Source organism: Phocoena sinus, chromosome 11, assembly GCF_008692025.1.
Source record: "Phocoena sinus isolate mPhoSin1 chromosome 11, mPhoSin1.pri, whole genome shotgun sequence".
Lineage (NCBI taxonomy): Eukaryota > Metazoa > Chordata > Mammalia > Artiodactyla > Phocoenidae > Phocoena > Phocoena sinus.
In genome coordinates, this window is record NC_045773.1 from 47542618 (window position 1) to 47568573 (window position 25956).

A 25956-nucleotide genomic window follows, 5' to 3' on the forward strand; every position below is an offset into this window, starting at 1 on the left:
GCCACAACTAACACCCAACGCAGCCAAATATATAAATAAATATATATATATATTAAAAAGATATGGAGTCAGGTCTTTTGTTTTCAGGAATTTCTCTGGGGTTAGTTTTAAATATTAACTCTGCTCCATTGTCTTATATTTTAGCTTCAAGAGCTCCAACTTTAACTGTGTTAGTTTTTCTTTGCCTGTCTTTTTTGTCTATCATTTTCTTTCTGGGCATTTCCAGGTCTTCCTTTATATTGTTTTTGCTCTCTTAGCTTCTTTCATTCCTATCTTCTATATGCTTTATGGTACTTGCCGTCGTTCCTATTTTCATTTGGGTATGTTGTAATGTAGTCCTCATTATCTAGGGTGATTTTACCTTTTTGTTCAAATTCTTTCCCAAGTTTGGTCAGTTCTCTTTCCATATACGCTTGTTGCTTTTTCATTTTCACTGAGTTTCTGAATTTCTGATCTGTGGTATTCTTTCATATCCACCGTTGTTTTTTATTTTAAAGTTCATGTTGGAGGGTTGTTAACAGTTTATCCTCTTTGTTCCTTTTTATTTGGTGTATTTCATTAGCTTGAAAAGTTATGATTCTCACTTTGTTTTCTTCCCATATTTGTATAAAGTGAGTTCCTTTTTCTATTTATGTTGACGTCCTTGTAATAATGGGCAACTCTATGGGGGCAGGGGTAAAATGGGGAATGGATTGAGTGGCTTTCTGTTTCTTGGTAGAAAAGAGACCTTTTATTGTTGGCCAATAATGTAATTTCTTTAATAAGTAATGTCTAGGTGGTGGTGGTGGGGAGAGTTGTCTGTTTTCTTCTGAATCTTTTTTTTTTTTTTGGTGGCGTCGGGTCTTAGTCGCAGCCCGTGGGATCCTTCGTTGTGGCACATGGGCTTCTCTCTAGTTGTGGTGTGCGGGCTCTAGAGCATGCAGGCTCAGTAGTTGTGGTGCAAGGGCTCTAGAGTGCACAGGCTCAGTAGCTGTGGCGCATGGGTTAGTTGCCCCGTGGCACATGAGATCTTAGTTACCTGACCAGGGATCAAACCGGCATCCCCTGCATTGGAAGGCGGATTTTTAACCACTGGACCACCAGGGAAGTTCCTCTTCTGAATCTTCGACCTGTTGTTGATAGGCTGTTATCTTCAGCTTCTTGTTTCCCTTTTTGCCTTTATCCACCAAGCCCGCAAGGGACACCACTCCCTTTCAAGATGACTTCAGCTTTCTCACAAGTGATATCTCTGGTCCTACTCATTTTCTAAACCTCTTCCCTTGACTTCCCACTAGGGTAGTCTCTGTCTCTGCTCTGATCCACTAGGATCTGATCAACAATCCACTGTTGCAGCATTTTTCTACTCTGGGTGAAATCACAAGTAGTTTGGTTTAACTGAAGTTCCAACATAGGTGTGGGCCTGCGGCAGAAGAAAAATCTGGAGGATTTTGCAGGAGGCAGACTTTCTATGGAGGCTTCTGCAATAATTTGAGCAAGGAATAAAGTAAAACAGGGAGGGATGGAGAGAAAGGAACTGTTTTAAGAGTTACCAAAGGAATAACAAAAATCACTTGGTGACTGATTTGATGTGGGAAAGCAGATATCTGAGTTTTGGGTTTGGGTTCCTGAATGTATGAATGAAAGGATGGTTGGTGGTACCAATTCACTGAAACAGGAACTCTGGAGGAGGAGGTTTGGGGAAGGGCAAGGGAAGATAAGCAGAGTCTGGGGCTTCCCTTGTGGCACAGTGGTTAAAAATCCGCCTGCCAATGCAGGGGACACGGGTTTGAGCCCTGGTCCGGGAAGATCCCACATGCCACAGAGCAACTAAGCCCATGCGCCACAACTACTGAGCTTGTGCTCTAGAGCCCGTGAACCACAACTACTGAGCCCATGTGCCACAACTACTGAAGCCCACGTGCCTAGAGCCCGTGCTCCACAACAAGAGAAGCCACCGCAATGAGAAGCCCACTCACCACAACAAAGAGTAGCCCCCACTCTCCACAACTAGAGAAAGCTCGAGCGCGGCAACAAAGACCCGAAGCAGCCAAAAATAAATAAATTTAAATAAATAAATTTTAAAAAAAGATTAAAATGACTCAAAATTTAAAAAAAAAAAAAAAAAAAAGGATAAGCGGAGTCTGAAGTACCCCTGTGAGAATGTTGGCTGACTCCAAGGAGAGTTGTGGCTGGAAACATAGAGCTGGGTGTTACTAGTATATAAGTAGCAGTTGAAGCCCAAGGCTAGATGAAATCATCCAACAAGAGAGAATTGGAGGGAGAGAGGAATGAGAACAGAGATTTGGGGCCCAGCAATCATTAAGGAGTAGACAGAGCAGAAGTAACAGTAAAGAAGAAAGAATGAATGGTAGATCAGGAAAGTAGGAGAAAAGTTGGAGAGTATGGCTATCAGAAAGAAGGAGAAAAATAATTACTCAATGGATTAAGACATATAAAGTATGTCAAATGTATCATATTGATACTAAAAATCTAGTTGCTGTTAGAGGATGCTTGGCAATCAACTCATCATCCTGAAAACTAGTGAATAAAGAGGAAAGAATCTATTTATTTTGCTTTGTCTCTCCCATTCTGCTGATTTAGGTCCCGAAAGAGGAAAAGTCACAATTTTTATTGGACATATCCCAGGCTCAGTGTTATCTTGCCTCCTGGGATAAAAGACAGGAAGAGAGATGCTTTCCTGCCCTGGGCACAAGGGCACAGGGACACAAGCTGTGTTCAGGAGGATGTACTAAGGTGGGCTTTAAGGTGGTCCTGGGCAGGTTGGAGCACTGTAAGGAGTCAGGTGGGCAGGCAGAGCTGCTTACAACAGGGAAGAGGTTCCCTGCTGTCCAAGGCCACGTCTCCAAGTGGAATCAGTGAGACTGGGCCTGTGGAATTCACTCCGGAGGCCCCCGGGTCTGGGTCAGGATCCTCTGCTCAAGCATGGCATACCGCTGGAGGAGGGCCTCGTAGACCTGGAGGGGTGGAAAGAGCAGTTTAGGATGGCGAAGGGAAGGTGCTCTTACATCTCTTTGCAACTTGCAATTTAAAAAATTCTATATCCCATGTATTTGCAATTTAAAGTTTTTGCTGGGCAGAAAAAAGGAAGTGTCAATTCACAAAAGAAGAAATGCCAGTAGTTCTCAAACCTATAGTTTAAGATCTTTAAAAAAGGCAAATTATGACAAGAAACCAGTTTTTGTTATCAAATCTACAAAATTTTTAAAAATTCTGATGAAGGTACCTGGAAATGGCTGTTTCATTGCACAGTTGGTAGCAGTTGGTGGTGCAATCCTTTTGTAAATCAATTCAACTTTATATTTGTATTAAGGGGCTTGAAAATGCCCATGGCTTTTGACCTAGTTATTCTACTTCTGCAAAGCTCTCCTAAGGAAGTAATCCTAAGTGTAGGGTGCTAGGCCCACCAAAGGTCCTCTTAGACACCACTAAATGTTCAGACTCATAAGACTACCATGGGCCACACCTTGGCCTTAAAAAGGATACACTGGAGAATCATGCGTGTTGGCACAGTGGCTGCAGGAGACCATGAACGGTTTGCACAGGTGTCCAGGAAAGGGTATCTCTGCCTCCCTTCCTCCTTCCCTCCTTGCCCGCCAGGTTACAGCTCAGGTGCAAGGAGATGAAATCCACATCTTACAGGAGCAAGAACCACCCTGGCTTTGAAACCTCACTCCCCACAGGAGTATCCCTTGTTAACAACTCCATAGACAAGAGCCATGCCCGTGAGAAGTCACTGCACTCAGGGAGCCCTGAGTATGACTTCCCCTTAGGTATTTATGTTTTCCCATTCCAGATGCAGTTTCCTAATTCAGGGCCATTTTGACATAGCAATGTTGCCTAGTAACACTGTTGACATTCCACTTTTATTGCAGAGCTAGAACATTAACCAAAAGTCAAATTCTCATGCAGAATAGGGAAAGGTTTTGTTAACCCTTTACCCACATAACGTTAATTATAATAATTGAAAAACTAGAAGCAACTGCTCTAAGACATGGAAAATGCTCGAGAAAATATGGTTCATCAGCCAGATAGAATATTATGCAGTCATTAAAAATAACATGTATGTTCCATGCAAATTGCATGATTAGTGTCTTAGTCCATTCTGGGTGCTATAACAAAAACACCATAGATTGAGTAGCTTATAAACAAAAGAAACTTGTTTATCACAGTTTTGAAGGCTGGGAAGTCCAAGTTCAAGATGCCAGTAGATTCTGTCTGGCGAGAGCCTGATTCCTAGACAGTCATCTTCTTCTTGTGTCCTCACATGGGGGAAAGGGCCAGAGATCTCTCTGGGGTCTCTTTTGTAATGACACTAATCCCATCCTGAGTGCTCCAGCCTCATGACCTAATCACATTCGTAAATTCCCACCTCCTCATACCATCACTTTGGGGGTAAAGATTTCAATTCATGAATTTTTAAAATTAGTTAAAAAAAAAAAACCCACAGTGGAGGCTAACACAACATTGTAAAGCAACCATACTCCAATAAAAATTAATTAAAATAAATGAATTTTGGAGAAGCCCAAACAGTCTGTAGCAATTAGGAATTTATCTTTTTTATGTGCCATTATCTCCCATTATATCCCAAACATACAAGAGATGGTGTGTTTGGATTCCTAGAGCTTAGCACAGTGCTAGGCACACAGTAAGAACTTCATAAATAGCTGTTAAATAAATGACTATGTGCAAACCAAAAAAAAAAAAGTAGGTATACCTTTAAGAATATAAATTCTTAGCATAGTGCAAGTCTGTAGTAAAGAAATGTTTAAAAAAATAGTAATAATATAACATGTAAAATATGTCAAACATGAAGAATATTTATGACAATGTAAACACAAATAATATAATAAATTGTATACTGTGATAAAGAAAAGAATATAAATACTTACACTGTAATGTAGAATATTTAAAGCAGGCTATAAAATTATATATACAGTGTGCTGTGTAATAAAATAAAACCAAAACCAAAACCAAAAAACCAACAAGGGAAAAAGGACCAGAAAGAAACACAATCCCACGTTCTTCCTCTTCATTCTTTTTGTTTAAAGCTGTTTTCATCTGTAGCCTTGCACTTTAGGTCAGCGCATGTGGTCTTACACACAAGGCTGGCCAAGGGACCCAGATTTCCTTGGGACTCACATATACCACCAGGAGGTCATGCCAATCCCATTCCTTCTTTTTTTTGCGGTACACGGGCCTCTCAGTGCTGTGGCCTCTCCCGTTGCGGAGCACAGGCTCCGGACGCACAGGCTCAGCGGCCATGGCTCACGGGCCTAGCCGCTCCGCGGCATGTGGGATCTTCCCAGACTGGGGCATGAACCTGTGTCTCCTGCATCGGCAGGCCGACTCTCAACCACTGTGCCACCAGGGAAGCCCCCATTCCTTCTTAATTTGGTTTAATTGGCTCCAAAGTCAAGGCCTTTAGTAACTGATTACGCAACTAGGGCCTACTCTTGGTGCAGTTGGAGCAGCTCTGCCTGTGAACTCAGACATAAGAGGGCTGTGATATCCTCTTCAAGGAGGAAATTGTAACATTCAGTAGCACCTACAGGGAAAACACTGTTACTGTTTTGAGTTTCCACTTGAGCACACAGAGGTGCCACAGGAAACAAACAGAGGATGTTGGCCTGCTCTCAAGGTATTTACAATCCAGTCCTCAAATAGGTCACTTATGCCAACAATCACAGACTGTCACTTCTTGCCACCTGGTGTTGAGAAGGATTCCGAGGTTACACTTGGGTTTAATGGTAAAGAGTTCCACGAGCTATTAGTGACTGGTCATGGGCAAGCCAGGGAGAGTGGCGGTACACACAGAGCATCTGCCGCCTGTAACGAGGCAGCTGCAGCTGTTTGTTGCCCTACAGCTTACCCTCACTACCTTCTTCCTTGCTGGCCTCCTTCTAGAGAGGATGAAAGAGCCAGACTCCACTTCAGCCTTTCTTACAACCAAGGTTGACAGTATAACCAAGTGGTAGTCTCTTGGGGGAGTTGAGGGAAACAGACCAGTATGTGTCTCCCTGAAAAGCAAGAGTGTGTGAGGAGAGACTCCTTGCCTAATGCCACGCTCTGATTTCTGCCTGTGAATATAGGTGAGGGGGAACATGATGTTAGGAGAAGCTGCATACATCCTGTGGGCCTGTGGAGCATACCTAGTACAGCACTATCCAATATGGTAGCTGCAAGCCACACGCGGTCCTGAGCACTTGAAATGTGACGGGCGCTATCAGGAGGAAATGCACACCAGATTTCAAATCTCAGCCAAAACAAAAAAAGAAGTAAACTATCACATTAGCAACTTTTCTTACTGATCACATGTTGAAATGACAATATTTTGGACATATTGGGTTAAATACAATACATTAAAATTAGCCACTTATTTATTTTTACTTCTTTTTTCAACAATGAGACTACTAGAAAATTTAAATGACGTATGTGGCTCTTATGATGTTCTCACTGTCCACTGCTGATCTGGAGAACTTCAGAAAACCTCACCCGTAGCCCCAACACTGCTGAACCACTGAACCAACACGGCAACACCGTCAGACTTCCGGTTGTATAGTAAAGCCATGATAGGGACTTCCCTGGTGGTCCAATGGTTAAGACTTCGAGCTTCCACTGCAGGGGTCGCAGGTTCAATCCCTGGTTGGGGAGCTAATTAAGATCCCGCATGCTGCGAGGCGTGGCCAAAAAAATAAATAAAGCCATGATAGGCAAGGATTCTCTTTAACCCTCACAATTAGCAGGTTAAAAGTAGGCCAGACAGATGTCCCCACTTCCCAGATGAAGAAACAGAGGTTCAGAGATGAGGAGTGCCGCTCAAGGTCATGTGAAGGTCACATGGAGAGGGAGAGGCACGATAAGAATCAGAACCCAAAGGCCCTTTATCTCAAGGTAGGATCTTTCTACTTCATTGAACTCCCTCTTAAACAGAAGGGCACACAACAGAAAGTAATAGAAGCCTGGGCAGACCCATGTGTGTGGGTTATCTAGTCACCTGGATAGCATGAGCTTCTGCTTCCAAGATAAGCTGTGAGACAATTCTCCAGGGTGTTTCTATATGTCTTGTGACAGCTTTTGTTCCAGACTATCTTTTCAAGGGTGTTTGTATAGCAAACAGCCTTGGAAGATAGGGAGAGGGAAAATTTGTTTGCTGACCAGGATGATAAAGATGTCTCCTTTGGACAGGTTTGCTCGCAGCTCCTTTATAATGCGCAGGGTCCCTCATTTGTGACACAGACACAGGGTGTGCACAGTATCCACCTGGGTCCACTCCACGCCGCCCGATGGCACTTCAGGGCCAAGGAAAACTGAGGCAAACGTGAAGCTTATGCTGCCTGCTGTACTGTGAGTAATAAAGTCCTCTGTCTGTGTCACCCCCTGCTCCTGGACTGCGAGAACCTTGTGCAAACAGGAAGGGTGGTGAAATGGATGCTACGGCATACCACCCGGATTGCCCTGCAGGAACAGAGAACTTATTCTCTCAGCCCTCAGCTGGCAGCCTCCTTTGTGGATCGCTTTGGCTATAGAGAGCTGCCTTACCCCATCCTGGGGTGGCCTGCAGGCAATAACTGATTGACAAGGGGTATAAAGGCCCGTCCCCCTCAACACAACTGGGTAAAACTCCAGAGTCGTCCCAGCTTCAGAACTTCCTGCAGGACTGACTGAGGGTTCCACTGAGATCGCACTGCAGCTCACTTCCTGCCTCTGCCCAGCCCTGCCTCTTCCTTTTTCCTTCAACAGACGCAGATCCCAAGAGTGCCCCCTAATAAACCTCCTGTATCCTAATCAACAACTCAGGGTCTGCTTTCCAGGGAACCCAACCTGTAACAAGTGGGGTCTGCCTTCCCTCTGACTGAGTGAACACACAGTTTTCTTGGATCCAGATTTCAGATCTGAATGGTAGAAACCCAGCACGTCTTATGCTTAAGTGACAGAGTCTTTCAGTGGCCTCTGTAACCCTGTGAATTAGAAGGGCGCACCCCAAGGCATCTGAGCAAGGAAGATATGCCCAGTGAGCCATCTGATCCCTGGGGCTCTAAGATCAGCCGTATCTCTGAATCTCAGAGACAACCTGTCTTCTTTTGCTCTGTTTCCCTGACAATTAAAAAAAAAGTAGATTTCCCCTTTAGTTGAGCGCATCAGCTATAATGTAGGTGATAAAGAAAAACTTACCTTTTGGAAAAAAGAACATAGTTGATTTTCACGATGCAAATGCCACGAATGAACTCTGATGGTCTCTTACCTGAGACGCTCCTGGGGTTGGGGCAGCAGCTAATCTGGGATTTGGGGCTAACTTCACAACCTCTGAAAATGGCACATCTGTTCCAGCTGCAAGGCCTACAAGGGAAAGCTCATTTCACGTCAGTGCCTGTTGCAAATGAAGGTGTTACCCGGAAACAGCATTTTATCTCTGGAGTGATAAAATGTTCTAAAACTGGATTATGGTGATGGTTGTACAACTCAGTAAAGTTAACTGAAAATCACTGAATTGTATGCTTAAGTATGGGTGATTTTTATGTTATATAAATTGGGCCTCCATAAAACCATCTTTAAAAAAAGAGAGAAAGAGAAGAAAAGTTTCAAGTGCAGGCCTCTTCTCAGCAGGGCTTTCTTTGTCTGAAGCGCATGTGGGGAGGCAGCTAACCTCTGACCTCTGACAGAGGGGAGGGCCCGCCTGCCTCTCCTCCCTCACGTGGCTCCACTCTCCGAGTCGATCACTGCATTCCAGCCACCCCAACTGCTCTCAATTCCTTCTGCTCAGAGCCTTTTCACCGTGTGGAATGTTCTTCTCTCTTCTCAGAAAAGCTGCCGCTACGAACACCCCTTCCAGCTCTCAGCACCATCCGCTTTCCTCAGGGCACATCTCACTACTTCTGCCACAGATTTGTTTAAGGTCCCTCCCTTCTCGAGCCGGAAGCTCTCAGAGGCCAGGACTGGGTCTCCACTGGAGCCCTGGTGCCTGGTACACTGCCCGCATACAGGAGGCACTCCATAAATGCCCACCAAGCAAAAGAGTGGCAGGGCTGGAAAAGAGAGAAGGTTGCCATAGGTGGGCAGGAAACAGTAAGGGATTTCCGGGCAATTTAAGGAGCAGTATCAGACTGAAGGGAAACTCAAGACCACCGAGAGGGGAGGAGGGCCCACTGAAGATGTGAGGCCCAGTTTTCTCTCTGAAGGATGCTGGAATATCCCAGCCCACAGTGGGGTGGGTAGCCACCACAGAGACTACTTGAAAGACTCTTGTCCCCCTCCACTCACTCACAGACTGGCTTTCATCCCTGAACCCAGCTGGAGAGAATGGATGTCCACATAAAGTGGGAACTGGTGTGCTGGGACCTAGCTCAGGTTTTAGTTCTGGAGGGCAGAGCAGGGCAGTACCCCCAGGTAATGTCTGACAACTAAATAGGCATGGAAAAGGAAAAATAAGAAAGAAACACAGTGCAGCACAGCAGCGGAGGCCCCAAAGGGTAGTTCCTTTTCTGCTTCGGCAAAAGGAGGAGTATAAAGTAAACCCCAGACTCCTCATGGGCAACACTGAAGGCTGGAAGCTTATGGAATGGTGTTTTCAAAGTTCTGAGGAAAATATTTTAGAGTCCTTTGTCCAGCCAAGGTAGCGTTCTTTGGGAGGGTGAAACCAAGCCCTTGCTGGACATGCAAGCCCTCAGAAAATTATCACCTACTGAATTTCCTCTTAATTATGTATTCTGGCTGTATATTCCAACAACACCAGCATAGAAATGAAGGAAAAAGAAACTCCAGAGAGTCAGAAAAAAAAGACAAACATATGTAAGTGCAAATAAAAGCCAACATGTTGTAAAGTTTGATTAAAAACATAACAGCCTAGAAATAAACTGCCCGTTCCCTGGTGGCCTAGTGGTTAGGACTCCATGCTTTCACTGCTGTGGCCTGGGTTCAATCCCTGGTCGGAGAACTGAGATCCCACAAGCCGTAAGAAAAAAAAAGAAAGAAAGGAAAGAAAAGAAAAGGAAGGAAGGAAGGAAGGAAGGAAGGAAGGAAGGAAAGAAAGAAAGAAAGAAAGAAAGAAAGAAAGAAAGAAAGAAAGAAAGAAAGAAAGAAAGAAAGAAAGAAAGAAAAAAAGAAAGAAAGAAAGAAAGAAAGAAAGAGAAAGAAAGAAAAATTGCCCAATGATCTTGATACAGGCACAAGGTGGGGCAAGGTGGATAGGGTGGAGAGGGAGGGGAATGAAAGAGTAAGAGTTTAATTATTAAGAGAAGTCTATGGTCCCTGATTAATTCTCAATGTTGAAAGAAAACATACAAGTTTAAATAGGTGTGTTAAAAAGTTAAGGATAAATGTGTGAAGAATGCAACCGCTAGAGGGAAAGGACAACGCCCTTGAGTTACATGGGTGGCCAGAGGAGTGGCCTGAGCAGGCAGAGGACAGGGCAAGTCGACCACATGGGTGGAAGAATGCCCTCGTGGGCCTGTGTTGCTCCCGCAGTTTCAGGGAGGCCTCCATCAGAGCCTTGGTTCCCCACTGCCCCCAAGGAGCTGTCCAGGGTCCTGGACTGCTTGGCTCGGAAGCCTCCACCTTTGTCTCAACTTCTGCTCTTGTTGAAAAGATGGCTCTGGACTTTATCTACCCCTTCCTGCCCACCAGCTGTCCAGACCCATGCCCAAGTGCCCTCAACCAATGTCCCTGGGCTGAGTCTGACTCTGACCAGGCCTCATTTGGTTAGGACCCTGCCTCTCTTTCCCAGTTTAAGTAAAGCACAGAGGAACAGAGGGTTTGGGTTGGTTCCCCCCTGCTGGGAGGGGAGAAAAGTGAATCTAAAGACCCCAAGCCTCCCATGTCCCTAAAGACTGGGAACATCCCAATCTCCCCTTTCCACTGTCCTCAGCCCAGCCAGTGCCCCCACCGCTTCCAGAGGCATCTGGCGCCATCCACTGACCTACCATGGAAAGCTCGGTAAGCAGAGCCCACACAGGCTGAGTTGGCTGTGTCTATGACATACACTGGGGTGCCAAACACATCTGCCAGCACCTGGAAAGGACAGAAGTTCTTCCTGTGGTGAGTCATTCCTCAGAGGGAGCATGAACACAGACATGCATTTTCTGGGCTCTCTTTTCTAATACGTCTTCTGATACCTTCCATTCCACCTCTACTGCCTTAAAGGAAGTACACTTGGCTATGCCACCCTGGTGATAATAGGGTCAGGGTGACCTGGGAGAAGTCTCTAGTGAAGGGCCACAGCTCTCTGGGTTGTCCCTGCATTGTTTAACCGTTTTATCAAAGACGAGGAGAAGATTTAGAAAGTATGCTTAGCAACAAACAATCAAGGCAGAGATGGCTAGGTCTCAGACTAATATTAACAAGGCCAAACAAACCCACACTAACAAATGCAGGTCTTACAGGAATAAAGATAAAGTTTTCCACGTAGGTCCCCAAAATAAATTGCATAAATTTAGAATAGAGGATGTGTACTAAGGGGAGCTCACATGGAAAAGACTTGGGGGAATTAGTTAACCAGAGATATTGTTGATGCCCCATCTCGATCCCCTTACTGGACCGGTGTGCACCCTCACCCAGATGCTGTTGAGTATTGGCTGCTAATGGCTCACAGCTGCCCCTCCTCAAAAGAATTGCTCTTTACTGAACAGAGGCTGCCTCTCACAGGAGGTTATTCGTATCTCTTCCCACGACAGCCAGTTGGCCCTCTTACCCCAAGGTGGAAGCAAGTCTGCGGCATAGTTCATGGACCATATCTCCCCGTGGGATGGAGCTGAAGCTGACTCCAACCAAAACCACATCCTTGCCTATCCTTCTTCCCCTGCCCTACCTGGATCCCTCACTCCCTCTCTCCTGGGAGCACTCTCCCAACAAATCACTCATAGAATAATTTCCATTGCAGGCTCTGCTTCTAGAGAATCTTACCTAAGACAAGTATACTATTGTACAAGTCAACAGTCAATTCAGTTACTCCAACAGCTAAGGCAGCCTTGGGCTATACCCTAAAATTCTCAGTGTCCCAATAAGACACTAACAGCTCCATGATTTGGGGCTAACAGCTTGATTGTCAGATATCTGCAGGTTGATTCTACTTTGGGTCATATATGTCTAGCATAATGAAGGACCAGAAAGACAGTGACAAATTCTGGCAACTGTATTATAAGAGGAATGGCTGGGAAAATCAGAGATGTTTAAATTGGAAGGGGGAAACCTTGAGGAAGACAAGAACATTGGTATTAGATGTCAGAAGGTTTGCCATGAAGGACAGGCCCTTTCTGTGTGACTCCAGAGGCCAGTGCTGGTATCAGAGAGTGGAGTTGTACAGGGCAGTGGTTTTCACTTGAGCGTAAGATAGAATCTGCTTGCCACGTGCGCTGTAAAGAGCTGGCTTCCTGGGAAAGAATGAGCTGTAAGCTCCCCATCCCTGCAGGAGCGGGAACAGAGGCAGTGTTACTGCTGAGTGTCTGGCTCTTAGAAGTATTAGACGTGGAAGAGGCCCTAGCTCAGGGCTTGCTACCGGCACTTACCTGCAAGATGTCTCTGTTGTGAGATGCTCCTCCGGTGGCCAAAATCTTTGTCTTAGGCACTGTAAGGAAAAAGAAAACAAAAAAACGGCTGTGACAATTCCCCCAAGACAGAAAAGGCTGCTTTCCAGAGTTCTTCTACCACAAAGAGCTAGTGTCAGGCCAATGCCTCTTGCTGACCACACAGGACTGCGTGGGAGATCTAAAGCTGGTTCTGTCCACGCATGTCCAACATGAAATTTGCTCGTGAGGCTGCTTCCTCATCCACCTCTTGGGGATGCAACTGCAGAGGGTACACAGGACAGTTCTATTTCTTAACCAGAGTGCTCTGTGAAACGTATTTGATTTATTAATATGTTTCACAATTAGCTGTATGAAGCATATATTCTACTGTATGCTTTTTTTTTTTTTTTTTTTGGCGGTACGCGGGCCTCTCACTGTTGTGGCCTCTCCTGTTGCGGAGCACAGGCTCCGGACACGCAGGCTCAGCGGCCATGGCTCACGGGCCCAGCCGCTCCGCGGCATGTGGGATCTTCCCGGACGGGGGCGGTGGGGGGGGGCACGAACCCGCGTCCCCTGCATCGGCAGGCGGACTCTCAACCACTGCACCACCAGGGAAGTCCCCCAGGTACTCTCTTAATGGCTGAGGGTGAAGATGGGGGAGGCTGAGAGGTGGCAGCAGAGCCTCATAACATTTGTTTTTAAATACCTGCATAATAAATGAATACCTCTTCATTGTAAAAGAGTCCTGTGACACAGGAATATAGGGATCTAAGCGCTATAGATTACAGAGCGCTCTGTTTTTCTGCCCTGCCCCCGGCTTCTGCATCACCCCTTACACGGTCCATGGGGAGAGGTCGGGGCGAGGAGAACTAGCTCTGCCTTTGGGACGCCCCTCCCACACCGACACCACCTAATGCTTGGCCGGTTTTTCTGTGCTGGGAAAGTTTATGTGCCTCTGCAGGATCACTGTGCCATCTATCTTGTACTGCAGGTACAGCAAGTTAGCGCTTAAGGGCTCATCTCATTCTAGGACTTAATTTATTTATACTTCTTTGCATTTACAACTTTTTTTTTTGGCCACGTGGCATGCGGGATCCCCAATTGACCAGGGATCGAACATGTGCCCCCTATAGTGGAGGCAAAGAGTCTTAACCACTGGACTGCCAGGGAAGTCCCTGCATTTACAACTTTTTGATAGCATTAAATAAAAATATGTTTTTGTTTGTTTATTCAGCATTCTCTCCTGGTCACAGCACAGGGGATGTTCTTTCTTGACCATCTCCATTTTAACCCAAAGTGGAACTATGTGTCTTTTACTAGACTGTGGTTTATTATTTTTTATTGTGAAAAATATGCATACAGGACTTCCCTGTTGGTGCAGTGGTTGAGAGTCCACTTGCCAATGCAGGGGACGCGGGTTCAAGCCCTGGTCCAGGAAGATCCCACATGCTGCGGAGCAACTAAGCCCGTGGGCCACAACTACTAAGCCTGCATGCTAATGCCTGTGAGCCACAACTACTGAAGCCCATGTGCCTAGAGCCCGTGCTCTGCAACAAAAGAAGCCACTGCAATGAGAAGCCCGTGCACGGCAACGAAGAGTAACCCCCGCTCGCCGCCAACTAGAGAAAGCCTGCACGCAGCAACAAAGACCAAACGCAGACAAAAATTAATTAATTAATTAATTATTTTAAAAAAGAGAGAGTACCTGGGCCGGGAAAAGGGGAAGGAATGTCAGCGGCTAAGGAGACAATCCAGGACATGGGAAGATGTTCCAGTGTGATTCCATGTTGGAAAATCAAAACACGCTTCATTCACGACTGCAAGAAAAGTCAGCTGGGCATGATGTAAAGCACCATGAAGACTTTGACACACTTTTAGGTTTATATGTCCTCTTTTTTAAAAATTTATTTATTTATTTATTTATTTTTGCGGTACGTGGGCCTCTCACCGTTGTGGCCTCTCCTGTTGCGGAGCACAGGCTCTGGACGTGCAGGCTCAACGGCCATGGTTCAGGGCCTAGGCGCTCTGCAGCATGTGGGATCCTCCCGGACCGGGGCACGAACCCATGTCCCCTGCATCGGCAGGCGGACTCTCAACCACTGCTCCACCAGGGAAGCCCTATATGTCCTCTTTGTAGGTACAAAGGGAATAGGGCCCTGGCTTTATAAAAAATAAACTCATAATGGAGACTGGAAAAAAACGGTCCTAGATGGCAGGAGGGGTTGGGGTGAGGGGATGGGATTATAGGTAGTTTTCTTTCCTTTATTTTCCAAACTTGCTATTATAAGGTTTTTCTGCTCTTATAAGTCAACCTAAACAAAATGAAATATACATCGAAATATAAGCTGAAAAGGGACGATGGCTTTAGCCCCGCCCAGCTGGGTGCATATGTTTCACAGCGTCCAAACATCAAGAAAGTGATCCTTCCTTAAAGAAAGCAGAGGTAACCCCGTGGTTCAGAACCCAGAGTCTGAAACCAGACTGGCTTGGTTCAGAAGCTCTGGGCAGGTGATGTAACACTCTGAGTCTTGGTCTCCTACTTTGTGAGGCAGGAGTAATACCGGTACCCACCCCAGAGACACTGTTGTCAAAAAACATAATGTGCTTAGGAACCAGGCTGGGCACACAGTACGTGCTCAATAAATGTTGGCAGCTATTACTATCATGATCATCAGTTTTACTTCAAATGTCTTTTTATTCTTCTTGGATGTTATTAAAACGAGATTATGACAGTTCAGGAATGAAATTCTAGGGAATTCCCCGGCTGTCCAGTGGTAAGGACTCCACGCTTTCACTGACAGGACCCAGGGTTCAATCCCTGGTCGGGGAACTAAGATCCCGTGATCCCAGACTTCCCTGGTGGCACAGTGGTTAAGAATCCGCCTGCCAATGCAGGGGACACGGATTCGAACCCTGGTCCAGGAAGATCCCACATGCCGCGGAGCAACTAAGCCTGTGAGCCACAACTACTGAGCCTGCTCTCTAGAGGCCACGAGCCACAACTACTGAGCCCACGTGCCACAACTACTGAAGACCGTGCACCTAGAGCCCGTGCTCCGCAACGAGAAGCCACCGCAATGAGAAGCCTGTGCACTGCAATGAAGAGTAGCCCCCGCTCACCACAACTAGAGAAAGCCCGCGCATAGCAATGAAGACCCAACACAGCTAAAAATAAATAAATAAATTTATTTTTAAAAAAAAGATCCCACGATGCCACAAGCTATGCAGCCACTGGGAGCACGATGCCTACAGTTCGTGCAGCCCTTTTGCCCTTTTAGGTTCAAGCGCATTCGTGCATGTGATCTTGTTTGAGAGGAACCCAGCAGAGCTGGCAGGACAGGTTTGATTCGGCCCTTAAGCTTGCTAAGAGGATAAGTAACCTTATGCTGTTTTGCACAAGAATCGCTTCAGAGGCACACTAGCTCCCTGGAGCCCAGGAGGGCCCCTCCGCCCTCACTGCCTCTCCCCTCACACTGGGCTGGTGGAGACAGCCCCCCAGCCGCCCAAAGTGCCCCCTCCTGACGACCGGAAAACCCTTCGTGCCAGTCATTCACGCCCACCTCAGCACCATCTCTGCCCTGCTCACCTGGGCTCACTTCTCAGGGACCCTGGAAGCCTTTGGAGACCTTGCGGGAATTTCTTTTTACACTCTGGGTGGGGGGATGGAGAGGAGTGGGACTGTTTATAAAGTTCATTCTATTTAAAAAATTCTGTTGAACTAAAACATACATCCTAACAAATGTACATACATACCATAAGCTGACAGCTTGACACATTTTCACAACTAAATACACCCGTGTAACCTAAGAAACAGAGCCTCACCAGCACCCCAGAGGCCCTCCATGCTCCCCAACAGGTAAACTACTAACGATCCAGACTTCCAACGACAGCAGATGGTTTTGTCTGCTTTGGAATCTGACGTCCACGGAACCTGCCATGCGTACTTTTGGGTTTGGCTTCTTCTGCTCAGCGTTTTCATGTGTGAGATTCATCCATTCTGTTGCGCGTGGCTAAGGCCGGTTCATTTTCATTTCTGTGTAGGATCAAGTCGCCTGAACACCCCGCAAGGCATCTATCTCACCATCGATGGGCACTGCGTTGTTTCCAGCATGGCGTGCTAAGCACAGGGCCACCGGCAGTGTACTCCTGCACGTCTTTAGTGAACACATGTCCACATCTCTGTCTCGCATCCACCGGGAAGTGAAGCTGCTGGGTGGACGTTTATGCAGCTTTAGTAGATGCTGCCTAACAGGTTTTCAAAAAGGTTTACCTAGTGCTTATTTTTGAAGTATCCTTTTACTTATTTGGTTCAAAGGCATAAAACATATACTACATAGGATTGTCCATAAAAGTATCATGAGGAGGCCTTCAAGCTAAGAGGATTCAGGGGTTTTCTACCTTCTCTTGACCACGGCTGGCCCAGAGGGACAATACATCTTGGAAACCTGGACTCCCTGGTCGGCGGGTCCAACCTCCTTCAGACGCCCCCCCTGCCCCCTGCCAGACCACTGCAGCGCCATCAAAAAGGGGAACTCGCTGACCTCCTAAAGCTGCCCACACTCCATAGCTCAAGTTCTTAGAAGTCCCTTCCTTCCCCATGGGCCTCCCCTGGCCCTGGTTCTGCCCTCTCCATTGCAGGTCTCTCAGTTCTGACAGTGGTTCTACATCCCCTCTCTTCCCTGTTCAAGCTGAAATGTCCAGAGCTGTGCCCCACAGGCAGATGGGGCCTGCCCAGGCTAGAAGGTGAAGGTCCAGTGATGGCCCCAGCCCAGACCTTTCCCACTTGCGTTGCCCGTGTCCTCAGGATCCAGAGCTTAGGACATTTAGTCTGCAGGTTGGAGCGTAGGGTTACAGAAAGATCTCCCAAGTCCTATAGCTCCTGGCTAAGGAGGTGAGGCTCCTGGGGACGCAGCAGAGATGCAGGAACAACCTGCCCCCTAGCCTATGCCTGTCCACAGTGCCAGTCGATCGCTTTCTCACCCCACCACCAGGAGCCAGGCTCCACGTCCCTCCTGCACAAACAGGGCCCTTGTAATGAAGCCTTAACAGACAGTGTCCACTAGGCCTGGCCTGAAGCCCAGGAAGGGCCTCAAGCACCTCAGGGTAGGAGCAGAACCCTTAGCGCCCACCCCAGCACACAGCCCGCCAGCAGCTCACTTACTGACTCGATAGCCCAGGCCCTCGGCATGGATCTTCTTGGCCATGAACTGTCCTTCGATCAGTGCTCGAATCTCCACGTCCCAGGGGAATGCTGAGACCTGATTCCAGGAGAAAGTGGGCAGCGTGAAGAACTCTCATTGTCCACTCACTGTGTGTGTGTGTGTGTCTGTGTGTATGTGTGTGGTGCGTATGTATGTGGTGTATGCGTGTGTGTGGTGTCTTTTTAACAGTAGCGCAGATTCAGAGCTCATGACTCAGGCCTCCACTGGAGCTCACCCATAGTTGTGCTCTTGAGCCACTAACTTGTTTGTCACACACTCGCACGCACACACACGTGCTCACGGCCTCACGCGTGTATCACTCTGGGGAGTCAGAGGATGGGAGAGCTCAGTTTCAGGCTGCCGAGGGTTCCAGTTCTGCCTCTGCCATTCAGCTCTATGACCTTGAATAAGTTAATGTAAATCTTATTGAGCCTCACTTTCTTTCTTTTTTTTTTTAACACCTTTATTGGACTATAATTGTTTACAGTGGTGTGTTAGTTTCTGCTTTATAACAAAGCGAATCAGCTATACATATACATATATCCCCATACCTCTTCCCTCTTGAGTCTCTCATTTTGTTAACAGAGCTGAGGTAATGGGAGCACCTATGTTTCAGGGTTGTTAAAAAGCAGACAGCAGAGCCTGGTCAATGTAGCTGATGCTCATGAAGGGAGAGCTTGTGCTGAGAACCCACCACTGTGGCGCGCCCTTTGCCCTTCCAGCTAAAACTGAATGGCACCAACTCCAGCCTCAACCTGCTCCCCGGCCCCTGAGACCAGTGACTGACGCCACTGCTCCCTCCCTCAGGAACTGCTCCAACCCAACTCACCTGCTTTCAGTTCCTAAACTTCTCCCTCTGCCAGGACTCCGCCCAAGCTTCCCATGTGGGATCCCTCTCATCCTTCAAGTCTGCACCTAAAGGCCACCTCCTCAGGGAGGCCCACCTGGTCACCCTATCCAAGGCAAGTGCCTGGCACATGCCCTGCTTTCCTGTACTTCGCTTTGTTCCTTCCCGTCTGAGCCACATCACACACCGTAATCATGTGTGTGTTCGTTCACCTGCTTACATCCTCCTAGACACTGGGCTCCGTGGAGCAGGGACCCTGTTTGTCTTGTTTGCACCAAGCATACATATCTGTTGACTGAAGAAACGAATGAAGAAAACTCCCTTCTTGATAAACCCAGACAGATTTACACAAAAGAGAACAGGCATGTCTTCTTTCTACGAGCAACAGAAACCAAACTGACCCCCACCAGAAGACTGAGATGAACTCCCTATACTTTAGACAAAGCTTTCCATCTACAATACAATACGTAATACCATCATCGGCATATAATCCAACACCAACTCTGTTACACTGATTAGACAGAGTGACTTACTGAAATTCCCCAGACACCTTTTAGGGTCAGAAAAGTCTCTCAGGTCCAATCCAAAATGTGGTGATGACTCTGGTAACCATCTCACAGAAAAGTCAATTCCAAGCAGCAAGTATCAACCAAATCCCTCCTGGGAAAGGTTGCGTGGTGGAGGGCAAATAAAATAGCGGCTTTAGGGCCAGAAAGGACTGGGTTTGACCACCTCCACCACCTAGGCCCTGGTGCCTTGGGTGAGATATTCAGTTTCTCCATCTGTAAAGGGGATGAAGATACCTAATTCACAGAGTTGCTCTGAGAGGTAAATGAGGAAGATAAAGAAACCCACATACATAGTGCCTGGAACTAAACTGTGCTCAATAAACGTCAGCAAATGTTAGTGTCTCCTGTGCCAGAGGCTCTTTCAATCAGGAGGAAATTCATCCTCTGGAGATGGGAGGTGTAGGATAAGGCTCGCCAAGGAAACAGGCTCCAAGATGCTTAATGACAGTCAGTGGGAGCACACGTCAGCTCAGGGAGAACACTTAGGTGTTCCACACTCCTCTTTGTGAGAAAGTACAGCGTCTGTCTTATATCTTGCTGATGCCCCAGCAATTAGAGTGCACCCTAGCACATCAAAAGTATTGTTTTATTATGACAAACCCACAGTCAACATAATACTCAACAGTGAAAAGGTGAAAGCCTTCCCACTAAATTCAGGAACAATATAAGGATTCCCACTCTCACTACTTCTATTCAACATAGTATTGGAAGTCCTAGCCACAGCAATCAGACAAGAAAAAGAAACAAAACTGGAGGGAAGAGGTAAAACTGTCACTATTTGCAGATGACATGATAATTTATATAGAGAACCCTAAAGTCTCCACACAAAAACTATTAGAACTATGGGCTTCCCTGGTGGCACAGTGGTTGAGAGTCTGCCTGCCGATGCAGGCGACACTGGTTCGTGCCCCGGTCTGAGAAGATCCCACATGCCGCGGAGCAGCTGGGCCCGTGAGCTGTGGCCGCCGAGCCTGCGTGTCCGGAGCCTGTGCTCCGCGACGGGAGAGGCCACAACAGTGAGAGGCCCGTGTACCGCAAAAAAAAAGCAAAAAAAACAAAACAAAAAAACTATTAGAACTAATAAATGAATTCAGCATGGTAGCAGGATACAAGTTTGTTTGTTTTTTGGGGGTTTTTTTTGGCAGCACACAGGATCTTCATTGCTGCGTGCAGGATCTTTAGTTGCAGCATGTGGAATCTAGTTCCCTGACCAGGGATCAAACCTGGGCCCCCTGCATTGGGAGCGAGGAGTCTTAGCCACTGGACCACCAGGAAAGTCCCAGGATACAAGATTAATACATAGAAATCTGCTACACTAATAATGAAATATCAGAAAGAGAAAGTAAACAAACAATCCCATTTAAAATGGCATAGAAAATAGAACCTAGGAATAAATTTAACCAAGGAGCTTAAAGACCTATATGCTGAGAACTACAAAACATTACTAAAGGAAACCGAAGATGATTCAAAGAAATGGAAAGATATCCCATGCTTTTGGATTGGAAGAATAAATATTGTTGAAATGGCCATACTACCCAAAGCAATCTACAGATTTAATGCAATCCCTATCAAAATACCCATGACATCTTTTCACAAAACTAGAACAGTCTTAAAATTTATATGGAACCACAAAACACCCAAAATTGCCAAAGCAATTTTGAGGAAAAAGAACAAGGGTGGAAGCATAACGCTTCTGGACTTCAGACTATACTACAAAGCTACAGTAAAAGAGCATGGTATTGGCACAAAAACAGACATATAGATCAATGGAACAGAATAGCGAGCCCAGACATAAACCCACTCACCTACAGTAAATTAATCCATGACAAATGAGGCAAGAATATACAATGGAGAAAAGATAGTCTCTTCAACAAGTGGTGCTGGGAAAGCTAGACAGCCATATGTAAATCAATGAAGTTAGAATACTGCCTCACACCACACACAAAAATAAACTCCAAATGGCTTACAGACCTAAATATAAGACATGACACCATAAAACTCCTAGAAGAGAACATAGGCAAAATATTCTCTGACATAAATCATACCAATGTTTTCTCAGCTCGGTCTCCCAAAGCAAAAGAAATAAAAGCAAACATAAACAAAGGGGATCTAATCAAACTTAAAAGCTTTTGCACAGCACAGAAAACCATCAACAAAATGAAAAGACAACCTGTGGACTGGGAGAAAATATTTACAGATGCTGAGACTGACAAGAGGTTAATATCCAAGATATACAAACAGCTCATACAACTCAATATTGAAAAAACACCCAATCAAAAAATGTGTAGAAGACCTAAATAGGCATTTTCCCAAAGAGTACATACAAATGGCCAACAGACACATGAAAAGATGCTCAACATCACTAATTATCACAGGAGTCAGAATGGCCATCATCAAAAAGTCAACAAATAATAAATGCTAGAGAGGGTGTGGAGAAAAGGGAATCCTCCTACTGTTGCTGGGAATGTAAATTGGTGCAGCCACTATGAAGAACAGTATGGAGGGTCCTTAGAGCTACCATGTGATCCAGCAATCCCACTCCTGGGCATATATCAGGGAAAACTCTAATTGGAAAAAATACGTGAAGCCCCAACGTTCACAGCAGCATTATTTACAATAGCCAAGACATGGAAACAACCCAAGTGCCCATCAGCAGATGACTGGCTTAAGAAGATATTGTATATATACAACAGAATATATATTTTTAAAAATATCTTTTGGCCACGCCACACGGCATATGGGATCTTATTCCCCAACCAAGGATCAAACCCATGCACAACTGCATTGGAAACCGAGAGTCTTAACCACTGGACCCAGGTAGGTCCCTATACAACGGAGTATTAGCCATAAAAAAGAATGAAATGTTGCCATTTGCAGCAACATGGATGGACCTAGAGAGTGGTATACTTAGTGAAGTAAGTCAGAGAAAGATAAATATCATATGATATCATTTATATGAGGAATCTAAAAATACAAATGAATCTATATACAAAACAGAAACAGACTTGCAGACATAGAAAACAAACTAATGGTTACTGGTGGGGGAGGGTGGTGGCAAATTAGGAGTATGGGATTAGATACAAACTACTTACTATACATAAAATAGATAAGCAACAAGGATTTACAGTGCAGCACAGGGAATTATATTCAATATCTTGTAATAATTTATGATGGAATATAATCTGAAAAAAAACTGAATCATTTTGCTGTACACCTGAAGCTAACACAATATTGTAAATTCACAATATTTCAATTTAAAGAAAAAATTTTTAAATACTTGCTTTATCAATGGCTGAGTAAATGAATGAGGTCCCTAAAACTAGCATAATTTGATAGGCATTTGTTAAATAGTCAAAAATGGAGCCACTGTAGCTCCAATACTAATAACACACGTACCTCATGGTTTTCTGCACTAAACCTATGACGCCCAATAATTTCAGGGGTGATCTCCATTACATCAAAATAAAAACCTGAAACAAGACCAGGAAGAGATTAGTTGTCAGTGGTCAAAAACAAAAGATCAGCTTCTCAATAGCCTTAGAAAAAAGCAGGGTGAAATGACCCTATATCCCTGTTCCCCGGGACCCCCTATCCCCTGGAGACCTGTGAATATTCTCAGGTCCTTCTCTCCAGCAGGACGGAGGGCAAATGGAAAGGCCTAGGCTAGCTTTTCGTGGAGACAGCTCTTCCAGCACTCATGTGGCCGCCCAGGCCAGGAGACAGCTAGCTGTCCAACTAACCCTAAAATACCAGCATGGGTTTGACCAAGGGAGGCACATCCCCTCCCTGTTCAAAAGGCCTACCCCAATGCTGGGCACTTTTCCCAACAAGACCTCGTGTCTGGGGCAGAAAGCTGCATGTGGGCATGCACCAGGGCAGAGTGGGCACTGTGGCTGCCATCTCTGATGCTGGCACCAGGGGCTTCGAGGAGCACAGAAGATGCAGCTCTGGCCTGATCTGCCACTCCCCATCTCACTCAGATCATGGGGTCTCACACTAGTTTTAAGGCCCATGGAGCAGAAGTGCAGACAGTCAGGGCTCCCCTTGGCTTCTCCCTGGCCCTGCTCCTCCCCGCAGCAGCTGCTGCCCCTTCACAGACCCCGGCATCCCCAAACAGCCTACCCAGGTTTCCGCAGTTCCCCATCTCTGTGGACTGCAGCGCCTTAGAGAACTCGCTCCAGGAACTGGAAGCCAACTCATCGCGGATCTTCTCTCTCATGAGAGAGCCATTTTTAAAGCTGCAGAAGTGCACACAATCCTGAGGGAGGGACCTGGTGCTTGCTGACTGGACCCACGGGCTTTGGTGAAGAGTCCCAGGTAGAGGGGCTGCAGGTCAGGCTGGACCACAACCCCAGCCAGTGCACAGCAGGGATCTGAGGTTCCTCCTCAGGTATCAGACCCAGTGCATGTTCCTGGGAGTCACCAGGAAATGCACTTGTCGTGGGCTCTGTTTACAGGGGAGGTTGCCACAAAGGAGCCCCAGGGAGAGACACAGCTGTGGTTTCAGCACGTTGTACCACCTGGACAAGGGGCAGGGCTGGCCAGATTTACTAGACCTACATATTCTCCAGTGGTTCTTGGAATTTCAAGGCCAAAAACTCTCCCTTAGTAGCTTCCAGCAGGTCCCCAAATGCCTGTTTGGAGGGTGCAGAACAGACCCCTTCCATGAGAACCATCAGGAAGCAGGATGTCCTTGCTACCATCGGTTGAAGGTCCACCATGTGCCAGACATAGCGTAACAACACTATGAAATAAACCTCTTATTCTCCGCATTTTATGAGCAAAGTGTGGCTCAGATATGCTACGGCGTCTGCCTCAGGCCACACAGGATACAGGTGTTGGGGGTGGGATCTGTATCTGGGTTTGGGAGAGACTTCAGGTCCTGGGTGCTTCCCCACCCAGCTCTGCTCTCAGCAAGACCCAGTGAGTCCCTGGGGTCTCAGCTGCCCCCAGAGCCTGCGCAGTGGAACGACCTGGGGGGCTCCACGTGGTGCCAGACCTGCCCGCACCTCCTTCGCCCCACCCGACCTACCACAGGAGCGCCATGTAGTGCTGGGGGTCAACCGGGTTGCAGAAGATGTGGCCTTCCAGGGTGGGTGTGGGCTCCTGGAGCCAGAGAAATAGGGTGTCGCTGGTGCCCAGGCTGACCTGCAGAGAGACGGGCAGAGGTGAAGCGGCACCGTCTCGCCAGCTCCACGCGCCCTGACCCCCATCGCTTCACTCCTCAGGCTGCTGACCTCGGATTAAACGCCACCTCCTCAGAGGAACCTCTGCTGACCCTCCCACACCAAAGTCCAAAGTCAGCTCCCCAGATTCAGGCTCCCATGGATCCTGCGGGCCGATTCTCTAGAACTTACTACAACTACCTCTAACTCGTGGTTCGGGTGACAACGGGTTTCCCACTAGAAGCAGAAGGGTCTGGGTTATGTCGTCATCGCCTAGGGAGCTCACAGTCCTCTAGCCCGAGGTCTGACCCTTCTGCCACTGTGCCCACCACAACCGGCCACTGTCAAGGCAGGCGGGGGACCTGTCTGCTCAGCAAAGGCAACTGACCTTCTAAGAGAGGACCTGTGGGCAGGTCCTGGGGCCTGGGTCTCCCTATCCCCTCTCTCAGCTGCCTTTTGACCCTGGAAGCCCCTCTGATAGGCAGCAAAGATGCTGCTGAGACCCAGCACCCTCGTCCCCTGGGGCAGAAAGCTGACCCTGCCTGAGGGAGTGAGCGGTCACCTTACCGCAATGTCACCTTCCTCCAGCCTCATGCCTGCCAGCGACGCTGAGAACGGGAGGGGAGCCTGTGGTTAGCAGGAGGTCACATGAGAGCCACAAAGCAAACCAGTCACCCCCCCAGCCCGCCAGATGGGAGTGCAGCCCCCGTCTCCCACCCCAGTCCACAAGCTAAGGGAGACGCAGGAACAGGGTGAGGCAAGGGCTCAGGATGCCCCAAGGGCTACAGGGTGGAGTCTCTGTGGTCAGGGGCTCTGATTTGGACTCAGAAACCTCATCTAAAGGGGTCCAAACTCCCCACCCACTGTTAGGCACTCCCAGGAGTGCAGAGGGCCAAGGGGGCCAAGTCAAGACACCAGGATACACACGGCGGAGAAAGACAAAGGCAAGGCCGGAGTGAGAGGCTTTCCCCCACCTCAGTGGTATGGAAAGGGGCAAGGTAATGTTGACCGTCCCCTTTATGTGAGGCCCATGACCGTGATGTTTATCTGCCTTCCTCACTGATACACCCTGGAACTGAAAGAAGGCCTGCCATGTAGCAGCAGGCCTAAACGTTGAGCGAATGAAAGAATGAAGGATAAATGTGGGCAGGAACAGGTGTACTCAAATACTGCTGCTGAGTTATGATCAGCAGAGTGCCAGAGCCCTGGATTCAGGAATCCCACCTCTGAGAGCTTCTCCTATAGGCCACAGGGGTCCCCAACGCCCTACCGGTCCGCACAGCAGGAGGTGAGGGGCGGGCAGGTGAGCGAGTGGAGCTTCATCTGCCGCTCCCCATCGCTCGCGTTACCGCCTGACCCATCCCCCCGCCACCCCGTCCATGCAAAAACTGTCTTCCATGAAACTGGTCCCCGGTGCCAAAAGGGTTGGGGACCGCTGCTATAGGGACAAGGGACAAGATAATGTTTGCATGGCCTAAATGGTAGAAGCCACGCCTACCTCCATCTCCCAGCTCCATCTAAGGGACATTGGCAAAGTAAATGCCAGGACAGTGGAAACCTAAACAACCACTAATGACGTTGCACAAAAATATTGCCTTGGTTGGTTAAAATAAACTATTTATGGGCATAGGAAAAGAAGGTTGGAAGGACAGCCCTCAGAATTTTAACTGTGGGGCT

General features: G+C 47.2%; 1 protein-coding gene across 8 annotated transcripts in view; it reads right to left on the bottom strand.

Annotated features, from left to right (window-relative positions):
• Positions 1 to 2525: 2525 nt before the first annotated feature.
• XYLB (xylulokinase) overlaps positions 2526 to 25956 on the bottom strand; it is a 42971-nt gene continuing 19540 nt past the window's right edge. For 2 of the 8 annotated variants that reach the window (XM_032649012.1, XM_032649009.1), the window contains 9 exons: positions 24847 to 24887; positions 24147 to 24262; positions 23237 to 23352; positions 22511 to 22584; positions 17659 to 17755; positions 12498 to 12556; positions 10917 to 11004; positions 8243 to 8337; positions 2526 to 2954 (listed from right to left, as the gene is read on the bottom strand). In XM_032649012.1, coding sequence (XP_032504903.1) covers positions 2877 to 2954; positions 8243 to 8337; positions 10917 to 11004; positions 12498 to 12556; positions 17659 to 17755; positions 22511 to 22584; positions 23237 to 23352; positions 24147 to 24262; positions 24847 to 24887 — 764 coding nt within the window. In that variant the 3' untranslated portion in view covers positions 2526 to 2876. Of the gene's footprint in view, positions 2955 to 8172; positions 8338 to 10916; positions 11005 to 12497; positions 12557 to 16083; positions 16148 to 17658; positions 17756 to 22510; positions 22585 to 23236; positions 23353 to 24146; positions 24263 to 24846; positions 24888 to 25956 lie in introns of those variants that run through there. The other 6 variants (XM_032649010.1, XR_004352227.1, XR_004352228.1 and 3 more) reach the window with 6 other exon arrangements.